Source organism: Zonotrichia albicollis, chromosome 14 (genome assembly GCF_047830755.1).
Source record: "Zonotrichia albicollis isolate bZonAlb1 chromosome 14, bZonAlb1.hap1, whole genome shotgun sequence".
NCBI classification, from domain to species: Eukaryota; Metazoa; Chordata; class Aves; order Passeriformes; family Passerellidae; genus Zonotrichia; species Zonotrichia albicollis.
This window is the reverse complement of record NC_133832.1, coordinates 12,160,958-12,181,085: the sequence shown is the minus strand read 5'-3', so window position 1 is coordinate 12,181,085 and position 20,128 is coordinate 12,160,958. Positions and strand designations below refer to the sequence as shown.

The following is a 20,128-nucleotide window of genomic DNA, read 5'->3' as shown; positions in this document are numbered from 1 at the left end:
CACAGCCAGCTGCTTTCTCCTCTGAAAAAAGGGTCACAGAGTTGTTGCCCATGGGCCATCTGTCATAAGCTCTTAACTATTTGCAGGCTTGGATAAAGCTCTGTGTTCTGAACCCTCCTCAGCACACAGCTCCCACCACAGGGAGTAGCTTATAAGCACAGCTGCTCTTTTCCCTTGAAATGTTTCAGCCATGTCCTGCTGGTAGAGAAGAATTCCCAGAAGTGCATTTCCCAGTGCCTTTCTGAGACTCCTTTCAGCCCAGAGTGCGCAGACTGCCAGCCAGCTCTGCAGCTGCTTTCATACATGGAGAATAGGAACTGTGCAAGTTCCTTGCAGAGCACAAATGCTGATTGCATTTCCTATGATAAATCTATTCCCCTTCCTAGCTTGAATTCATGTTCTGCTAGAAACCCTCCTTTTATACCATGACTTATCTCTTTAAGTGTCTGCTATGTAACTATGTAAATACTGGTGGCGTTTCTCTGATAGAGATTGTCACTGCATTGCTACTGGTAACCAGTGGTTATGTCACTTTCCCTCGCTTGAATAGGCTTTGACTCATAGTGGTTTTCAGGACAATGGTTATAAAATAACACACTGAGGGGTTGCCGAGACTATAGTTTTGCAATAGAGACAACTGCTGACCTCAAGGCTACAAGAAAGCATTTTTCTTCTTTTTCTTAAGGGTTTTATTCTTTAATAGCATGAGATTTTCTTGCATGGAAGTTTGGAAAACAAGAAGTCTATGTTAGCAAGCTGGAGCCTGGAGGGAAAACCCCACACTCCTGAGCACAAATGCTCATTCTTTCTAACTCTTCTGAAGCACTGCTTAACTGAAATTTTAAGTGTTTCACATGTCCCATCTTTCTTTGGTTTACTTGCTGGCAGCCTGTGCCATACTTTGGATTATTGTCTGATTTAAATGATGGCAGAAAGAAGTACTGAAACCAGTGCTTATTCAATTCTTTTTCTAATTAAAGGACTGGCTTGAGAACAGCAGTTAGATGTTAAACTTTTTCTTTCTTTTTTTTTAAAGATTCAAGAACCCTAGAGACAAGGGCCAAATTTTTGGCAGATGCAAATTGTCCTTATATCACAAGAATCAAAAGACAATTGAAGGGTCTGATGGCTAGCTTCTGTTCCCAGGTACAGATCTGATTTTCTATATGAGCATAATGTTGCCTACACATGGACACAATCATCACAGAATTAGTGTGTATAATTAAAAGTTAAAATCCAGATTTTAAGCAGCTTTAAACTATTTTTTTTTTAATCTAAGGTAATCTGAATTTTCTTAAGTATCCTCCCTAAGCAAGGTCTTGCAAAACTAAGGTTGCCTCTCCTTCCTTACATCTTTTCTCCTGTCCATCCAAGTTCCACAGGCAGGGCTTGTCCCTTAATACCTACTTAGCTCATGCAGTCTAAACTGGGGAGTCCAAACACTTCTGCAAGCAAGAAAATGGAAATTAATTCCTTCAACCCCTCTCTTGAGCTTCATGAGGAGGCTGACTATATCAGTAATAGGACATCATCAGAAATTTCAAATTCTGCAGTGGATTTTAAGACAGTGTGAAAAGTGCTCTGTATTTTTAGAGCGTAAGTGTATGTATACATAACATGGGCATTTCTGGTAACTGTAAATATGCATAAAGCTGCAAACAAAAAGCATTACACAACTTCTTTTGGAACAGCTTCTTTTCTGTAGTAGCACAGGTGATTTTCTCCCTAGACTACATTTAGCACAGACAGTTACACAACTAGTGCAACTGTCTCATCTAACAAGAATTGGTGGGAACACGCAGATTGAAACGGTCAACAGAGCTGCTCTTAAATAAAACAAAGATACATCACAAGGCATGTGCTTCTTCTTCGAGAATCTGGCACGGATAGGTAGAGCTGTGCAACATGCCACACTGCAAAACTAAATAAACAGAACAATGTTTTCCTTAGTTGTTCTAAAACCAGGAGTACCTGACATTAAAATAGCTTCACTACTCCGTAGATTCCCTTAAAGAGAATGATTAACTGTGCAGCTACAAAGCTTCGCGATTCCAGCTCTAGCAGGAAACGGCATTCTCGCTTTTCAAAATCACTCCGAGCCGATGTTTCTTTCGCGTTACCGGAGGTACCAAAACACCGGACCCTGGAACGAATTCCGCGTCTCACCGGGGCGCCGGTGCAGCCCAGCGGGTCCAACCCAACTCCGCGCCCGGTGTGCCGGGTGGGTAGCGCTCTGCAGCCCGGCGCCCCAGGCTCTCCGTACGCTCAGACCCCGCCGGGACGGGGTGTCCGAGGGGGCGGAGAGGGGCAGCGAGCCCCGGGCCCGGTTCGGGGCGGCCCCTCCCGGTGCGGGCCGGGCCCGGCGCGTTACAAAACCGCCTGGTTTTGTAACAACCTGCGGGCGCGGCCAATGAGCGCCGCCGCCGCCGTCACGTGCCCGGGTTTATATAAGCGGCGGCGGCGGCGCGGGGCGCTCCCGGCGCGGGGCGGCAGCAGCAGCACCATGGCCCGGCGGGGCCGCGCCGCGCCCGCGCCTCACGGCGTCCCGCGCCGCCCGCCGCGCTAGAGGAGCCGCCGCCGCCGCCGCCATGGGCTCGCACCTGCCGCCGCGCCCCGAGCCCCAGCTGGTGCTGCAGCTGGCGGCCGGCGCTCTGCAGGCGCAGAACTTGGAGGCGCCCGGCGGCGGCCTGGGGCCCGAGTGGCAGGTGCTGCTCGGGCGGGCGGACGCGCTGGCCTTCGGCGGGCGGCTGCACGAGGCGCTGCCGCTGTACCAGCTGGCGTCCCGCCACCAGCAGCTGCGCGCCGAGCAGCTGGAGAAGCTGGTGGAGTGCCTGGCGCAGAGCGTCCGGATCAAAGAGGGACTGCCCGCCGCCGGGCAGCCCGCGGCGCCCCGCGAGTGGGACGTCTTCAGGTGCCGCAAATGCCAGGGCTTCCTCTTCGAGCCCGTTTCCTTGCCTTGCGGACACACGTTCTGCAAAAAGTGCCTGGAGAGGGACCGGGCGCCCGAGCCCCGCTGCGTCCTGTGCAAGGAGGCGGGCGGCGCGGCGGCCGGGCAGCTCCTGCGGGTCAATGTCATCCTCAGCAACCTGCTGACCAAGTGGTTCCCCTGCCAAGTGAAGGCTTCGCAGCTCCGGCACGAAGGGAACCTCCTCTACAAGGAGAAGAAGCTCCAAGCCGCCCTGCAGAAGTATAACGAAGCGGTCAGCCTAGGTAAGGGCTCCCTCTCCCCGGTGCTGGTCCGCGGCTCCGCGTCGGGGCTGGGATAACTTTCCACCGGCCGAGGCTCGCTAGCGGCCTCTCGGCGCCTCTCGTCCCACCGAGCCCCGGGCTCGGCCGGGGATACCCCGGGGTCCCGGAGCGTGCCGCCGGCTCCGCGGGCCGGGTCCTGGGGCCGGTGTCCGGAGGGGAGCCCCAGGGAGGGGTCTCGGCTCTTCGGCCCGCGGTGAAACTGGGTCAGGAGAGCAGCGGTTGCGTAAGCCCGAGCCTGCGGTCCGGCTGGGCTCCCCCCGGCCGGCGCCGTTGTGTAACCGGCGGAGCCGGGGGGAGCGGAGCGCCGCGCCCTGGGCATCCCGCCGCGCCCCGGGAAGGGCTCCGGGCGCGGGGGCCCCGCCGAGCAGCCGCTCGCAGCCGGGGATGCGTGTCCGGGCCGCGGGCGGGTCCCGCGCTCCCGCCCCAGCGCCGGGGAGCGCCTGCGGGGCTGCGCAGGGAGAACTTTTGTTGTGGTCCTTTTCATGCAGTTCTTCCCGAGAAAAAGTGACTTACGCTGCAAGTACAAAGTAGTAGTTAAAGGCGCGGTATTATAGGGAAGCGTTTCACTGAAACGAAAATGTTCCCAAGAAAAGTGCCCAGCCTTCCCCCAGCACAGGCTGTGTCCCGAAGCTGCAGTGGGTGTAACTCAATGATCATTGTAACCCTACCTGATTCTTCTTTTCCTGTGTTTTGAGCTCTGGCATGAAAAGACCCTAATTTATCACTTAAAAACTTTGATGCTACCAATTTTGAAACTCCTCCCTACAGTATGACAGCATCCCTCCTGCTGTCTTAAATGTCTCCTGTGTGTCTCTACCAACGATCTGATCTTCAGTCGGTGCTGGTAATTTATTGTGTGAGTGTCTCAGCATTTATTTATGCAATGTTCTCTGCAGTTATATAAGACATAGCTGGCATTTTGTCTGGAGTTGCCCAAAGAGGTTTCCAGATTTAATTTAGTGCATGGATGTTTTGTGGGCTTGTGCAACTTGGAAGCACCAACACGTGTTTAAAAGAAATTAAAAATTAAGGAATAAAGCTTATGTAACTAATTTCTTTTTACCTAATCAACCACTTTTTCTATTTCCTACAGCTCCAAATGACCACTTACTATATAGCAACCGGTCCCAGATTAACTCCACTTTGAAAGCTTGTGAAGATGCATTGCACGACGCAGAAACAGCGTGCAGGCTCCAGCCATACTGGTTGAAAGTAAGTTCTGACTCCAGTTTTACTTTCTTTAAGCCTTGATTGTGCCCTGATAGAAAACAGTTGGAATGGTCAGACAGTGGAATCTGAGGGAGGCTTTAAGTTCTGTAACTTCTTGGACTCCTGCAATTTACAGACATTTAACCATTATTGAGCTTCCTGGGGTGAAGAAAGACAGTGCTAGTCCTGGAGAATGAGCCATGGCTATTTTCCTTGACTTGGATAAATATCAATTTTGTGATCTCTCTAAAAATTGAATGCTAAGGACAAAATTGCTGTTTTAGAAGATGGATGTAGGGGAGGTAGATGTTTCCAATATCAGGTGAGCTCAGGTGCTGGGAAAATCATGTTTGCATGAGTGGGAGAATATCCTGTTTATGCTTGACTGTTGTGTTTAGAATCCCAAGCACTGGTGGTGTCTAGGTGTAAGACACGGTTATAGTGATTTTTCCTGGCCAACTTTTATTTCTTCAGAAAGATCTTTTGTACTTTCACTGTGGTTTTATTGTATATTCTCTGGACAAAAGCTGCAGCTGTGGATGTGTTTCCTTGCAGGGTCACCTAAGGAAAGGACAAGCATTAGCTAATCTGGGGAAAACAGAAGAAGCTTTAAGGGAGTTTCTATTCTGCCTTGCTCTAGATACTGGGAACAAGACAGCCAAGTCTGAGGCACAAAAGGTGAGTTCCCTAAATCATCTGGATCTGCACAATTGTTTTCAGGAGCCTCTCATAAAGGAGGATACAATTTTTTTCTTTTCCCCTCTTTCATTACTGCAGAGAGCTGGATGGAGATACAAATCCAGACTGTTGTTCACATTTGAGTCATGTATTGCTGATCTGAAGATAGGAAGGTAGCAAGAAAATATAATCAGCAGCCATTCAGTGGAAACAGTTACAGTGCTAGCATCAAAAAATTTGAAGGAAAACTGAATTGTTAATAATTGCCACCCACAGACTATTGTGATTCTCAAATTTCTAATTGATTCTTATCCTGGCAATCTATTCCCAAAGCTGGAGTGCAGAAGAGGGGGAGTTGCTATTGAATGATGTATCAGGCCAGTGACTGGCAGAGCACAACACGCAGCACTCATCAAACTCCACTTGGGAGCAGCAGCTTTCTTGCTACTCCCAGTCATGCTGCCCCATGTCAGTGTGCAGGAGGTGTGGAAGAGGAAGCAGTCAACAAAGGAAGAGCAGTTTTAAAACAATTTTTTAGGGCTAATAATTAATGCTAAATAAGCAAAAAAATTGATCTGCAGTGAGGCTTTTTTCAGATGCAATTTACAATGTGTGGGAATTCTTATATGACTTTTTTGAATACTGCTGTTTTGCCCACCCCTCAAATCTCTGGTATCCTGTAAAATAAGTATTTTGACATTTGATAATTTTTTGCTGTTGTTTTTGTCATAGTTAAAGGGCTCGATGTTGCGATGATTACTTATGGCAATAAGAATATAATAGTTTTATTTTCCTTCATTACAGTGTATTTATGCCATTCTCAATCCCTGGTGGGATGGGAACATTAGGGTTTCTATGTTCTGTAGCACATCAGGCTTTCTAAGCACAGTAGAATTCTTACAGTAAAACTCTATTCACAGAGGTAACAGAGTATAACCTGAATGGTTGTAGTGAAATCAAATTTCTCTCTCATTTTATATATGGTTGAGATTTCAGATTTCAGCCTCTGAGGGTTTTTTTGTCACTGATGTTTGAGGGTTTTGTTTGCTTTTTTCCCCAGTGGCTTCCATGCAGTCTTTCATTGTCATTATGTCATGATTTGTGCTCACAGTCATGCTGGAAGACTTTCTGTGCACTAGAGCAAAAAGACCAGAAACAAACAGATATGTTTCTAAATTCTGACTCCAAATAGCCGTTTCCAAGACATTTAATTTCTGAGCAGCGGGGCTCTGAGAAAAACTAGGCTTCTTATGACTGAAAGAATTACTTGTGCACTCATCAGACACAGAGTTCATCCATGATGCAATATTTTACTGGGTCATTTCCAAGGCTGGTCACATAACAGTGACATACTACATTTTACCAAATTCTTTGGGTGCAGTTGTGATGTTCTGCCTGTATTAACTGTCTGCCTGTGTTAGCTTGGACATAGTGTGATCCTGTGAAATCCTTTTTGGCTTTAAATAGAAATCTCAGCTGTCATGTGGCTTCCTCAGGCATCAGCAGGATCACCTCAGTAGTATGTTGAAATTAGTTTTTGAAGTGTGAATCTTCTATTCATGTCTGTTTCTTTCCTTAAATATTCATCTGATAATCTATGCCTTACAAGAGGCTTCAGGCTGCTACTTGAAATAGATTCACTTATTTTCTTATAGAAAAATGAAAAAATGGCATTTTTCTACTGCCTACCTTTTTTGTGTTCTCACATAAGTGAATTAAAAATAGCTACAGTTTACAATATCAGACACATTTACCCAACTGATCTTGGATTAAGCCTGTGAGATGAGTGCTTTCTGTACTAGTAAACTCCACTGAAAGATGATGTGCAGCAAAAACAAGAAAAAAACCAAAACAACGACCCAAAAACATTCAAGAAAGATGTTAGCAATTTCTGGTGAGCCCTGAACTGCAGGACAAGGAGTACAAAGGCATGTGTGTGTCACATCACAGAGAATGGTTAATGACTCTGTGGGCTTGTTTAACTCTGAAAATGTTTCTTGCTGTCTGTTTGGCCTGTACTGCATTAGCTCTTGCACTTTTTGTTCCTACCCTCCTTTAAAGGGCTCTTTAAATGGTTTTAACAAAATCCTGGATGCTTCTTTCAGCTGTTCCCTTACTTGCTTTTTCATTTAGAGGTTGCAAGGAAGGAACTAAGCAGTGAAGTGTTCTGTTTTATATCACAGCTTCTACTTAGTTTGTTTTCACTGATCCCGGGAAATGCTCAGGAACACTTACCCGATATCCTGCAGCTGTTGTCACATCACTCTAGATTAAAGGGGAATCTCCTAAATTCAGTGGGATCTGGAGGCACCAGCCATAACCTACAAAGGTTGCTCAAGGTAAAGATCAAGTCTGATGTGTGGTTCTTAATTTGTTGTGTGTTTTGTGTTCACATTGGGAAGCCTTCTCTCCTTTATGCCTCTGGGAGATAGGAGGATACATTTTCTCAAATTTTTACTGAATTTCAGAACCTACAAAGCAGTGTTAACTTACTGAAGTCTCCTTATTTGACTTTTTTTCTTTAATGGAAGTCCTCTGTTCTGATAAATTTTATATCAGAATTGAGTGGGTTCTACTCCTGTAATTGTCTTTGTCTTCCAAGTAGTTGGTAGTGGAAAGGGGCCTCTGTAGATTGGATTTAGATACTCTCAAATGCTGTGAAATGCTAAAATCTAGAGCTTCAACTTGGGCTATATCTGGTGTGCCAGTAATGAAGTCGTTCTATACTCTGTACAATACTTACAGGCTGTTGTAGAGCCACATAAGATATGTGAGCTACTTCATAACTTTGGTTTTGCAGCTGTAGTTGTGTAAAGGTCTGCAGAAGTTTATGTTCATAGGTTTGTAAGGATCACTTCTGCTTCACTGAGACCTGAACTTTGGGATGGGGTTTGCATATATTGTATATTCAGGAGAAAACTTGGCTAGTCCTTACAGATGGAGGTGGAGGTTTTAGCTGCCTTGTTGAGACTGATAAGAAACAATCAGTGACACTGCCCCATGGAAAGGCTGTTAGGATATTCTGCCAAGAAACCCTTTTGCATGACTTCCACAAAGCCATTCAGGGGACAGTTCACTCATCTTCCTGCATGTCTCACATCACAATCCAGTGTCTGGTTTGGGTCCATCCAGGGAGGTGATGTTACAAAGCTGACAGGTGATGTCAGTGCAGGGGCTGCTCACAGGATGTCCTGTGGCCATGGCAGATAAACCCTGAATGGTTTATCCTCTGAGAAAGGAATCTGCCTTGCAAGAGGAAGCTCTGGGCATTTTCTCTCTTATAAATTTTGTGTGTTTTTACTGCTTCCTTAAAATGAACTGAATTGTTTTGGTGTTTCTGTTGGTTGATACCATCACCATGATGTAAACAATATGCATTTTCCCATAGGTTCAGTGATAACAATATATTTAACATGAGATTTAGCCATCTTTCTGACTGAATCCAGTTTCACAACCTTTGAGATTTAAAGCCACACAAAAGGGCTGAAAACCCTCAATGGTGGGGAGGGGAAATCAAGTTTGTTGGTTGCTTGCTTTTTGGGGTTTAATTTTTTAAAATTAGTATTAGCAGTTCTCAAACTCTTGCTTCTTGACCCACAAAGTCCTTCCTGGTGATCTATAATATTAAAGATTTTTGACAGGTTGAGTTTTCTCCCTACCAGGTTGTTGGAAAATTGGTCTAATGTCAGTCCTCTCTTCACACAGGTCAATGTGGAACAGAAAAAGGGTTTTTCCATTCAAGAGGAACCAAATGTAACTACTTCTGGTAGTTTGAGGAAACCTATACAAATTACAGAGAGCAAAAAGGACTGCTCAGAGGAGGAGAATAAATTCACCTCCATGCCAGAGTCTACTTTTCTCCTCTCTGAGAAATGCAGCCTCCTGAAAAGGAAGTGCTGCTCAGAGGAGATGAGAAATGCTGAGGTGCCCTGCAAGCTGATGAAGAAAGGTATGTTTAATTACAGGACAGGTTCCATGGCAGGCCACCCATGGAAACTTTTCTTCTGTAAGATTCAGACAAAGAGGGACCAAATTCCACTTTGCCTTTTATATTTTCTCTTTTGTCTAATCAAGGGATGCATGTTGTGGAAGCTTTACTGTGTGCAGAGAGAGAAAAAGTAAATAGGGGCAAAGAAGGTTGGGTCATGTGCTTTTCTCAGCAGAGCTCTGAATCTTTTAAAGAACATCAGTGTTGCACATGGTCTTAGCACTTTCTGTAATAATTCTAATAGTTTAAAAGTACAAACTATTTGTTCTTGGTATCTGGCCTTGTTTTCATGCTGTGCAATGTATTTACAATGGTATAGGAGAAGAACTTGTCTCACTTTAGACTTTCAGCACTAACAAAGTGTTTGGACTTTGCCAATGCAAGGCCAGATTGATCCGTCTGTTAGTGGCTATAATGTGACCAAAATTAAGGGGAGATGTGCTGATTTGTGCCAAGGCTTTTGAATTTGAAGCTTTGATTAGAAATTACTGTGATGATGCTTCATGGTTCAATAAGTTGCAAATATCAGATGCTGGTGTAAATACATGAGATGGCATTGTGCTTGCATGGTTCTGTTCAACTGCTTTTTTTTTTTTTCTTATTGATAGACATAGTTGATATTAGGGAAAATAGTACTGGACAACATATTCCATTTGAAGTTGTGGATCCATCAGATTTGGACTGCTCCCTGTGTATGAGGTGTGTTCTTTTCTCACAGATATCTCTAGCTTTCCAGCTGTATCTTCCTCCCTTTTATGACCTAGAGATTTTCTAGCTTGCTTGGTACTTATTTTTACCTGTGACATGAAATTAGCTTTGGCTGTGATTTTCACTCCAGTGATGCATTTCTAGACCTTTGGTTCTGAGCACTGTTGATGAATGGGCACTCTTTGATCTTCTCTGGGCTGGTGATTGCTTTGGAAAGGGCACACAGTCACGTGGGGGTTCAGCATGTTAGAGAAGGTGTCTGAAAGATTTGCTCTCACCACTGACACAGTGCGCAAACCCACAGTTGTCACCTGGGAATTTGTGGAGCTGTTTGTCAGAAAAGCATAAAATACCTAAAGAGACCACATCCAGTGAATATTCTGAGTTTGCATGTGAAATACTGGGTTGTTGCTATTGCCATAGGAGGATCTTGTGAGTAAGCAAGAGTGTGCTTTAACTCTTGCTTTAGGGATGTGTTCCTCGCTTTACTGAGGCAGTCACTCCATTTGCTTGAAGATTTCTTCTTCCAGTAAAGAAAATTGTTGTTAATAGAACAGCAGTTATTCTTGGGAACAGCAATGGCTTAGTAAATCAAGTAGGAGTTGTCAACTGCACCTATTTTACTACTTGTTTTGTACAAAACATTTTCACTTTGGCAAATACATTATGTGGGGGGGTTTTAGTGCCTTAGAAATATTGGGAAGGTGTTTCACTTGCTGCAGTGGGTGTTGCTTAAGTTGTTTGGTTTTTTTAATTACCCACCTTTATGTATAATTCATGCTGGGGTTGGTTTTGCACAATATTTTAAAATTCTTAAATAGCAAATAGCCTCTTTAGGGATTTACTTCTGAAGGCTTGTGTTTTGAGAAATTTGGATTTTGTTGTTTATATGCAGAGAAGGAGGCTTCAATTTGTTTCAGACAAACTGAAAGCTTTGAGGGCCAACTGCTGTATTGTCTGATTTGCTTCTGCTTGCAATAAATCAGATCTGCCCCCTCTCCCTCTGCCTGTCTACAGCTGAAATATGTTCCAAAAGTTTGTGCAGCTGTCAAAACACTCAATAGTGCAAAGAGCAAAACTTTCCTCTAACAGGAAGCCACACAATTAGTCTTAGATGGTTTGGTGATTCTGCTTGTTTATCATCGTGTCCACAAACCATTTTTCAGATGTTTTAAATAAAATTAATTAATCCTACTTTCTCATCCTCTATGTTAAATCAGAAACAGCCAGACTACAATGCATTTGTAAAAGAATTAACCCAGGGATTACTGTTTCCCTTATAGAATAGAGGATGTATAGGTGCTGTGCCTGGAATTGTAGTGCCAAATGCAGACTTTGCCTTCAGAAGGATGTTGGCTTTGTAACATCACTGCACAAGGAGGGCTTGTGCTCAGGAAAGCTCTCCTCAGACCTTCCTGGTTATTTATGCAGACCCATTGTAATTACTTCCTGCCATGTTCTTCAGAAGCCTTTTGGGGTTTTGGTTCCTGAGTGCTTTGGTCTAATTACCCAGTAACCTACTGACCTGCTCACAATTAACTGCAGGAGCTGTTATTAACCTGTTTGTCTGATGGAGTGGCAAAAATGTTATTGATCTACCTTTGCTCCAGCAGCAAGCAGAAAATACAAAGTACTCAAAGCAAGGAACTAATGAGAAAAGGAGTGTTCTTCCACAGCATCTTAGTTTCTGTGTTGCAGTAGCTCAAAATAATGTCATGGCAAGCCTTGGTGTGTAGTATTTCTTTCTGCAAGTCATGAAGCTTGTCCAGGTCCTCTTAGAGTTGTTAGGAAAAGCTGCTGCTGGTTTTTGTGAGAGCTCAGGAATCTTAAGAGGAGTATTTTGTCTTTATGCTGTGTTTCAGATGAAGTCAGTCCCTACCAAATAATTACATATACAATGCAGTGCTTACTGGAACACGGGGTAGAATTCAGTGTTTCACATGGTTTAAATGAGGTTTCTGCTCATGAAACAGTTAACAAGTGTTTTCAATTACACCATCAAGTTGCAATAAGATAGGTGTGGCATTTTAGATACTATTTCATGTGTTCCATTGCTTAAATGTCAGTGTTTTTAGTAACTAATGACATTTAATGAGCTCTCTATAGCAGTCTTGTTAAAAGCCAATTGCATTCTTAAATACACTCATCTTGTCAAAGATGCTAATAAATGTGGGTTTACTTATTTTAATTTACACATGTTTAACAGAACATAGTGTACTGTTTTGATAAACTAATACTTTTAAGAAAAACTATTAATTCACTTAAATTATAATGGGACTAGTATTTAAGACCTTAAAATGTTCAGACAGTATGTTATAAAATACAGTACATTCCAGACAATTTAGTTTCTAGATTTGAATTGTTTCTATTTTTAAAAAAACTTCTGTGTTATTTACATCTCCTTAAGGTCTTTATTGACAAGGAAATATGACTTTGCAGTATTGCATAATCATAATAAGGAAAAAATCTTTACATGAAATTAAGTGTCATAGAGGTGCTTGAAATGGGTAAAGAATAGGTACCATGATAATTTGAGTAACTGGACTTATATATTTAAATATTCTTCCTGATAAAATATGAACCTTCTGTCACTCATTTTCCAGAAAAGCATCCCTTGAAGGTTAAAAACTCTATTAAAAAAATACCCATTAGAGCTGGCAATAATAGAATCATGCCAAGTCCCAGTTTATTGTAGTTATTCTTGTGGGCTATTACTGCAAATAGGTATTTTGTTCTTAGCTCCACACATACAAGTAATCACAAAATTTCATCAATAGTTGTGGAAGTATTGCTCAATTTCATTAGTGAAGTCAGATGGTCCAACTTCTGGGTCTGTTTATTGCTCACACAGAGGAAAATTAAATGCTGGCTTGTTGGAAGTTCATGATAATATTGTCCCTCACATTCACTGAAGTCAGAGCTCATGGGCTGCCTTTCATGTTGGATGGCAATAACAAAGTCTGTAGGCTGAATAAATACAAAAGTTAGTTGAAGAAATTAAAAGCAAGAAGAGACTTTGTCCCTGTAGTAGTCAGTAGTTAAGTTAGTGAATAAATTCAGCTTTTTTTGGTAGCAACTTTTTTCTTTTACTTTAGTACACGATATTGTTGTCTTTTTGCTCTTGGATTTTCCAATCCAGGCTCTTCTATGAACCTGTCACTACACCTTGTGGACACACCTTCTGTCTCAAATGTCTGGAGAGATGCCTGGATCACAACCCAAAATGTCCCCTGTGCAAGGAAGGGCTCTCAGAGGTAACACTCGAATTTTTTCAGCATAAGTTCAAGTGATAGGAACCACTTCACCTTCAGACAGCCTTGATATTTCCCAACACAAAAGAAATCTTGCATAACTCAGGAAGAATGTGAATTTTAAAATGCTCTTGTGAGTTGCCATACATGGTTAGTCTCTATTCAAACCTTAGGACCAGGCCTGTAGTTGAAACATTTGTAGGTGATTTTTGCTTTCCAGATTTCTGAAGTGAATGTCTGTAACACAGGGAATAGTTAAAAAAAATCAACTCTTCAGTGGCAAGTTTGACAGATGATAGACTCACAGACATCAGAAAATGGAGGTGTAATGGGTGATGTCCTTTGCACAGGCACCATGCTCTGTGAAGTGCTGGGTGTTCTAACTGCTTGTGTGTGTTCTTACTGCAGTGCTTGGCTATGAGGAAATATTGTAAAACAGTGCTAATGGAGGAGCTAATAGCCAGATATCTTCCAGAAGAACTCACTGAAAGGAGAAAGATTTATGAAGAGGAAATAGCAGAGCTTTCCAAGTACGTAATCCATTTATGTAAAATCCCATCTCTGATTCTGCTGCTGTTGGCTGGGAGTGGCTCTGGCTGCTGTGGAGCATGAGCTGAGATGCTGATGGAGCTTCTTTCTGTGTGCCATGTGATTTCAGAGAACAGGGTCCAGGGGAAACTGTGCTTGAGTGAGCATAAAAACTAGACACTGTGCTAAAGAATAAAGAGAAGTAAAAGAAAGAGAATAAAGAGAAGTAGAAGTCTCTTTATAAACAAAGTACCAAGCAATGTGTCTGCTTTCAGTGGACCTCTATGAAAGGCACAGAGTGAGAAGCAGTCTGACAGGATGGGGTTTGGAATATACTGGATAGGGAAGAAATGGGATTAAGGGAAATAAAATAAATAAAAGCAATACTAGAGATCCAATAATGCTTTCACAAGCAAGCCCAGAAAGCTTAATGAAAAAATTATCTGTTATTAAGTGGTATATAGTTTTCTAGAGTATTTAGTCAGTTAAAGGGAAAATAATTTTAGCTTTTACCATTCCATTAAGAATTAAATTAAGCTTTTACCAATAATTTTATCTTTGTTTATTCCATTAAGAATTCTATTCTAAAGATGCTATCATTTCTATTTAAATATGTCATAATCTTAAAGAATATGAGGCTTATGTGTCAGTAGTTTGGTAAAACGTCATACCTGATTTTTCCTTTCCTTCTTACAGCCTAAATAAGAATGTTCCCATATTTGTGTGCACCATGGCCTATCCCACAGTGCCCTGTCCTTTGCACATCTTCGAGCCCTGCTACCGGCTGATGATCCGCAGGTGCATGGAGACGGGCACCAGGCAGTTTGGGATGTGCATCAGCGACCCTGTCAAGGGGTGAGTGAACAGCCTGGACCATCTGAGGCACCCTCTCAGTCTGGAGCCAGTGGAGAGGTGCAGAAAGGTCCATGGCTGTAATATCTGGGGTAGCTTTCCAGTAGAGAAATTTTCTTCCTAATCATGCAGGTTGAGGAGACAGAAGTGTTTCTCTTGAGGACTTGGATTCTGACTAATAGGATGGTCTGTTCTCTCAAAACACTCAGAACTGAATGTGTGTCACATGTGACTGAGCTGCAGATCTTCTGTAGTACATGAAAAAAAGTGTATTTTTCTCCTGCTTTTAAATCTGCTGACTGTTTTGGCAAAGGAAATCAAAATGGCAGCAAGGTGTGCTCTTGGGCTAAATTTCCTTAAATTATAGGATATGTTTTTATATCCTTTATATATTTATAGTGGAGGCTGTAGAGGTGTAACAGGACCTTCATAAGGACTGGCTGAGCATTTACATTGAGCCATTTACAGTCAGTCTTAGGTAATTTGACTTCAATGTTTGACTCTATTTACCTTTCCTTCCTTCTTTTTATGCTGTAAACTTACTGGGTATGTATACTCTGTGAAAAGTATGATTTGCAGAAAATACCCACCTGCAAAGTAAAATATGCTGAAATTGTGCAAAAACTTTTTTCTTCATAGATTTCCTTGTCCTTCCATAATGGTAATATTCTGAATTGCACTTGTCCTTCTCTACAAACTGACTGAACATATTAGGATTATGAAGAAAGTTTGCTTCTGATCTGTATATCTTTCTGTTTCATAAGATGTTTCCTGTATTCCAAAACATCCAGCTAGCATTAATCAGATTAGACAGTCTGAATCTTCCTGATAGTTTTGCAAACAATTGTGGAATAATTTGAACTAGAGCAGGTCAGTGCTATGAACAATAGAAATGAGCTGACATTGGTAAATACCTTTGTGGCAGGGACTGGCTGCATGGCAGCTCTATGGAACTCAGGGTGGAGAGAATAAGATTTGTTTACTTGCTTTTGTTCTGATTTCAATAGGTTTGCAGATTATGGCTGCATTCTGGAGATAAGAAATGTTGAATTCTTTGCTGATGGTCGCTCTGTTGTAGACAGCATTGGCAAGAGGAGATTTAAGGTGATCCAGCACAGCCAGCGTGATGGATATAATACAGCAGATATTGAGTACATTGAGGATCAAAAGGTAAATTCAGAAATATTTAAACTGTATTACATGTGAAATTCTGAGCATGTATGTTTTTAGGGAGTTCTTTTTTTTGGTAGAAGTTTCCAATAAAACAAATTTGTGGTATTTAATAACTGCTCATGGTTAGGGTGGGACACATAATAGCATAAGCATGCACACACACTGCCCAAGGACTGAAGAGTGTTTCCTGGAGGCATTTATCAGAGGACCAGACTAAGTGTATCCAGAATGAGATCTTACTGCTCTTCTAGACAGAATAACTGCAGTTTATAAGAGGGTGGAGGGGGAGCCTTACACTATTTGTATGGAAGCCAATTTAAAAATCCCTATTCAGGTAAGAAGCAGCAGAATTGGGTGCACCATAACCTTCAAAATTGCTTGCATTAATTCATAAGAGCTTTTGGTATGTAATGGGAAGATAAAATGTCTACTCTGAGGTTCTACTGACTGTTTTTTTTTAAAGCTTTGCACAATCTTTTTTTCCTGTTTTTGTGTGCTATTTGTGTAAAGGTTTTTTCATATGAAAATCCAGAAACTGCAAATTCTACAAATAGATGTTTTTGGTTTAGAATACAGGCAAAGTGAAGAATTTGGTTAGTGGAGGATCATCAGAAGAGGAAACACCAAATGAGCTCTCACTATTTATTCCAGAACTCTTTTGGCATGTTTTTTTTCCTTTTCCTTTCCCTTACCCAACCTTGAAAATCGTGAAAATCCTATGCCTTCCTCAACATGCAGCCTGAAGTAACAGTAACCTTCCCCCTGTCATTTCTCATTGCAGGTGCAAGGACAGGAGTATGCTGCATTACTTGTTCTCCATGACTCTGTCTATGATCAGGCCTATACATGGTTTAACTCCCTCAAGCAAGCACTCAAAAGTCGAATTCTCAGTCATTTTGGTCCAATGCCAGCTAAGGATCCTGACCCACAGGTATCCACACTCAGTGGCTTATGTAACTTTCAGGGACAGAAATAGCAGCGATATCCGATAAGCTGGCAAGCATTGTGTTTTAAGATGAAAATATGAATACTCTGCATTTACCCCACATAAGCTGAGCCTCTAAATTTTATTGCCACACACCAGTGGTAGCACAGTTGCAAAGAAAAAGTTTGTATTTAATGTTGATAACTTTCTGAGACTATTTATCTCACTGCATTAATCCCAGGAGACTGAACTGCCTTTTTTGCCTGCTCTACTTACCCAGTTAAGTGACTGAGAGTAAATAGGCAACTGGAAACTTTTACTTTTGATAAAGGACTGCAAACAATGGGGAACTGCAAGTGGTGGGGTCCTAAAATAACAGAATATAACAAGGGCTAAATATGAGGTAGTGTAATAAAGTATGGAGAAGGAATCCTAAAGATCTGGGTCAGTAATAACATCGGAAAAAAAAAAATTTAAAAATCCAGAAGGCCATGCTTATAGATTGTTGCTAGTAATAGAAAATGCATCCTATTTCAACATTCTATTTTTAGGAAAGGTGCCACTTGTTTGTAATGTGTTTCAGGCCAACCGGTAATCACAAGCCATTAGTCAGGCAATGAAATAATCCACTTGTTACATTGCTATCAAAAACTGAATTTTCAGAGTTAAATCCTCAAAACCAGCCCCTTACCAGCTGTATGAATCCTGACTTCTAATTTATTATTTTGCCCCCCGACTGCAGGCAAACCCTAATGGGCCAGCCTGGTGCTGGTGGGTCCTGGCTGTGCTTCCCCTGGAGAACAGAGCCCAGCTGCTCTTCCTGGCCATGCAGTCACTCAGGGGAAAAAAAATAATTAAAAAAAATAGATTTAAAAATAGGTCCACCCTATAAATTGTTGCTAGTAATAGAAAATGCATCCCATTTTAACATAGTGTTTTTAGGACAGGTGCCACTGGTTTGTAACCTGTTTCAGGCCAAGCCATTAGGCTGGCAGTGAAATAACCCACTTGCTGCATTGCTATTGACAACCGCGTTTCAGAGTTAAACCCTCAATACCAGCACCTGACTTCTAATTTCTATTTTTCCCCCTGTCTGCAGGCAAACCCCAATGGGCCAGCCTGGTGCTGGTGGGCTGTGCTGCCTCTGGAGAGCAGAGCCCAGCTGCCCTTCCTGGCCAAGCAGTTGCTCAGGGGAAAAAAAAAAAAAAAAAAAATTAAAAAAAAAATCCAGAAAGTCCCCCCCATAAATTGTTGCTAGTAATAGAAACACATTCTATTTTTTCATACTGTTTCTAGGAAAGGTGCCACTGGTTTGTAACCTGTTTCAGGCCAAGCCATTAGGCTGGCAATGAAATAACCCACTTGCTGCATTGCTATCGACAACCGCGTTTCAGAGTTAAACCCTCAAAGTCAGCACCTGACTTCTAATTTCTATTTTTCCCCCTGCCTGCAGGCAAACCCCAATGGGCCAGCCTGGTGCTGGTGGGTCCTGGCTGTGCTGCCCCTGGAGAACAGAGCCCAGCTGCCCTTCCTGGCCATGCAGTCGCTGCGGGAGCGCCTGAGCGGCATCCGCCGCGTGCTGACCTTCATGGCGCGCGCCCGGGCGCGGTGACAGCCAGCACCAGAGCTGGGCAGCTCCCACTGCCCCTGTCACTCCAGCTAACTGCAATAATGTCTTACAGATCTGAGTGTGTCAGGATGCTTCAAGCCCTGAGTTTCAAAGAGAATGACTTAAAAAAGAGCAGGGGATGTTTATGGATACTTCAATAGTTTCCATTCGGAACTGAGACGAGTATTCAATCGCTGCACTGCTAAATTCATAACAAATGTGATAGAACAAAAAGTGATCTTGTTTGCCATAAACCTTTTAAAAATCTTAAGGGTTTTTTTTTAATTTATTTTATTTTTATTTTTTAGTGGATAAAGGATAAACTGTGCAGTTTAATGTGAAGCAGAAATAATAAGGTTGATGCGTTATTTCAGTGAACTGCAAAGTCTTTTATTCAAATGGTTCAGGTTTTATATAGCATTGTGTAAAATAATGTTCACAACTTCTGTTTGATAATTTATTTTTGCACTATGATTTTTTTGTTTCAAAATGTATATTATTTATGTGTTCATTCACTAAAGGAAAGTGAGCTGCTCTATTTATAGTGTTTTTACCCTGTATTTATGACTGGGGACAAAAATGATGATTCTTGCAGTGCACAAGCAACTGCTTTGATAATTTTTCAGTTATTTGTGTTCAAATACTTTGAATGTTTTTCTACTCATCCCCAGTTCTGCTGTAGCTTAAGAATGCCCCCAGAACATCCTGCCTTGAAGTCTTTGATTACACAGATTGTCTGAGTTAATTCAAGCACAGCTGTTGAAGGTTCATCCTATGCTTGTGGCGAGGTTCCTGATGCAACCAAACAGTCAAGCACCTGCTTAAGCATGTGTTTATGTGCTTGGGTAAATTCAAGTACTGATGGTTGATGTCAGTGGGAATTGATCATAGTGGTGACAGAAGGATCTAACCCCTAATATTTCACAGAACAGAATAACTTGAAGTTGAATTTATATCTGAACTCTTTCTTGCAAAAATGGACAATGGCTACAAACAACTGCGAAGAAAGAGCTGCAATATTTGGAAAGTGGCTTATTCTAGAGAAAACTGGAAGTACTGGTGTCATTTCATTGTAGGTTAATACATAGATTTATTTTTTTTTCATCAACTCCTGTTGCTGTTAAGATGAGTTTTATTTCTTTTAACTGTTTGGTGGGGTTTGGCTTTGGAGTGTGTGTATGGGAGGGGGAGGGGGGAGTTATTTTGAACTGTAGGACTCAGAGGGTAGTTTGTGTCACATAAGAAGGATTATGTTGTAATAAATGCTATTTATTTCACCCCAATCTTCAGGTTTCTGTTAGCTTCAAATCTCTACCCAGCCATTGCTTTTCTCTTAAGAGATTGGGTAGTGTTGCTAATAATAGTTATCTCCCAAGGAAGGCAAGTGAATTTTAGCATGATTACTTCTAGCTATAAAGCAGGTAAAAATAGGGCAGAAATGAGAACAGGAAATATCTTGGTTTTGATTTTTTTTTTAATCAACAGTTCATATACTTGTTTTGCTGCTTGTATTGCTTACAGTGTACCACTTTCTGAGACTGCTCTTACCTCCATCTGATTTAGACTTTGACTAATTTCAATGTGAGCAAAACTGGGCCTTTATTCTAAGCTACTGTTTTCCCTTTCAGTGGCAAAAACTAGAATGAAGTGAGAATGTTATGGAATGCTATAAATTTCTTTGGGTTTTTTTATGCAGGAAAGCACTGCCATTTCATGCCTTTATGAAAAAAATGGAGTAGGATTTAATGTAACTTTTCTGCATGTTTTTCCATTATCTCATCAGTAATATTTGTTAGTTAAAAGTAGTTTTCATAAAGCTACCTTTGTTCCCCTTTTGTTAAATTCTGTAAAACTTTTTTATAAGGGTACCAAAGAAACAAATGGAAGACAAACATGTTTCACCCTTGTGGTGCACGTGGAATCTGTGTCCTGTTTGCATTGAGCTACTTTAGAAATGC

The 20,128-nt window shown here is 42.0% G+C and overlaps 1 protein-coding gene across 3 annotated transcripts; it reads left to right on the top strand.

Annotated features, from left to right (window-relative positions):
- Positions 1 to 2,465: 2,465 nt before the first annotated feature.
- Positions 2,466 to 19,278, top strand: LONRF3 (LON peptidase N-terminal domain and ring finger 3). Of its 3 annotated transcripts, none has more exons than XM_074551565.1 (12): positions 2,466 to 3,210; positions 4,343 to 4,461; positions 5,014 to 5,136; positions 7,320 to 7,475; positions 8,842 to 9,085; positions 9,733 to 9,823; positions 12,972 to 13,086; positions 13,492 to 13,613; positions 14,308 to 14,466; positions 15,471 to 15,633; positions 16,418 to 16,567; positions 17,661 to 17,954. In XM_074551565.1, exons 1-12 carry the CDS (start codon positions 2,589 to 2,591, stop codon positions 17,817 to 17,819), a joined length of 2,223 nt encoding a protein of 740 aa, XP_074407666.1. In that variant the 5' UTR covers positions 2,466 to 2,588; the 3' UTR covers positions 17,820 to 17,954. The 3 variants fall into 3 exon arrangements, with proteins under 3 accessions (XP_074407666.1, XP_074407667.1, XP_005484627.2); XM_005484570.4 differs by lacking the exon at positions 17,661 to 17,954 and adding an exon at positions 18,015 to 19,278 and having other exon boundaries at positions 2,467 to 3,210; XM_074551566.1 differs by lacking the exons at positions 7,320 to 7,475; positions 17,661 to 17,954 and adding an exon at positions 18,015 to 19,278.
- Positions 19,279 to 20,128: the final 850 nt, after the last annotated feature.

What these genes read in the sequence shown, in the direction of transcription:
- LONRF3 (XM_005484570.4), top strand. Translation starts at nt 2,589, where the DNA reads ATGGGCTCGCACCTGCCGCCGCGCCCCGAGCCCCAGCTGGTGCTGCAG. An exon ending in TAACGAAGCGGTCAGCCTAG is followed by an intron (nt 3,211 to 4,342) that starts GTAAGGGCTCCC and finishes TATTTCCTACAG; the next exon opens with CTCCAAATGACCACTTACTA. An exon ending in GACTGCTCCCTGTGTATGAG is followed by an intron (nt 9,824 to 12,971) that starts GTGTGTTCTTTT and finishes TTTCCAATCCAG; the next exon opens with GCTCTTCTATGAACCTGTCA.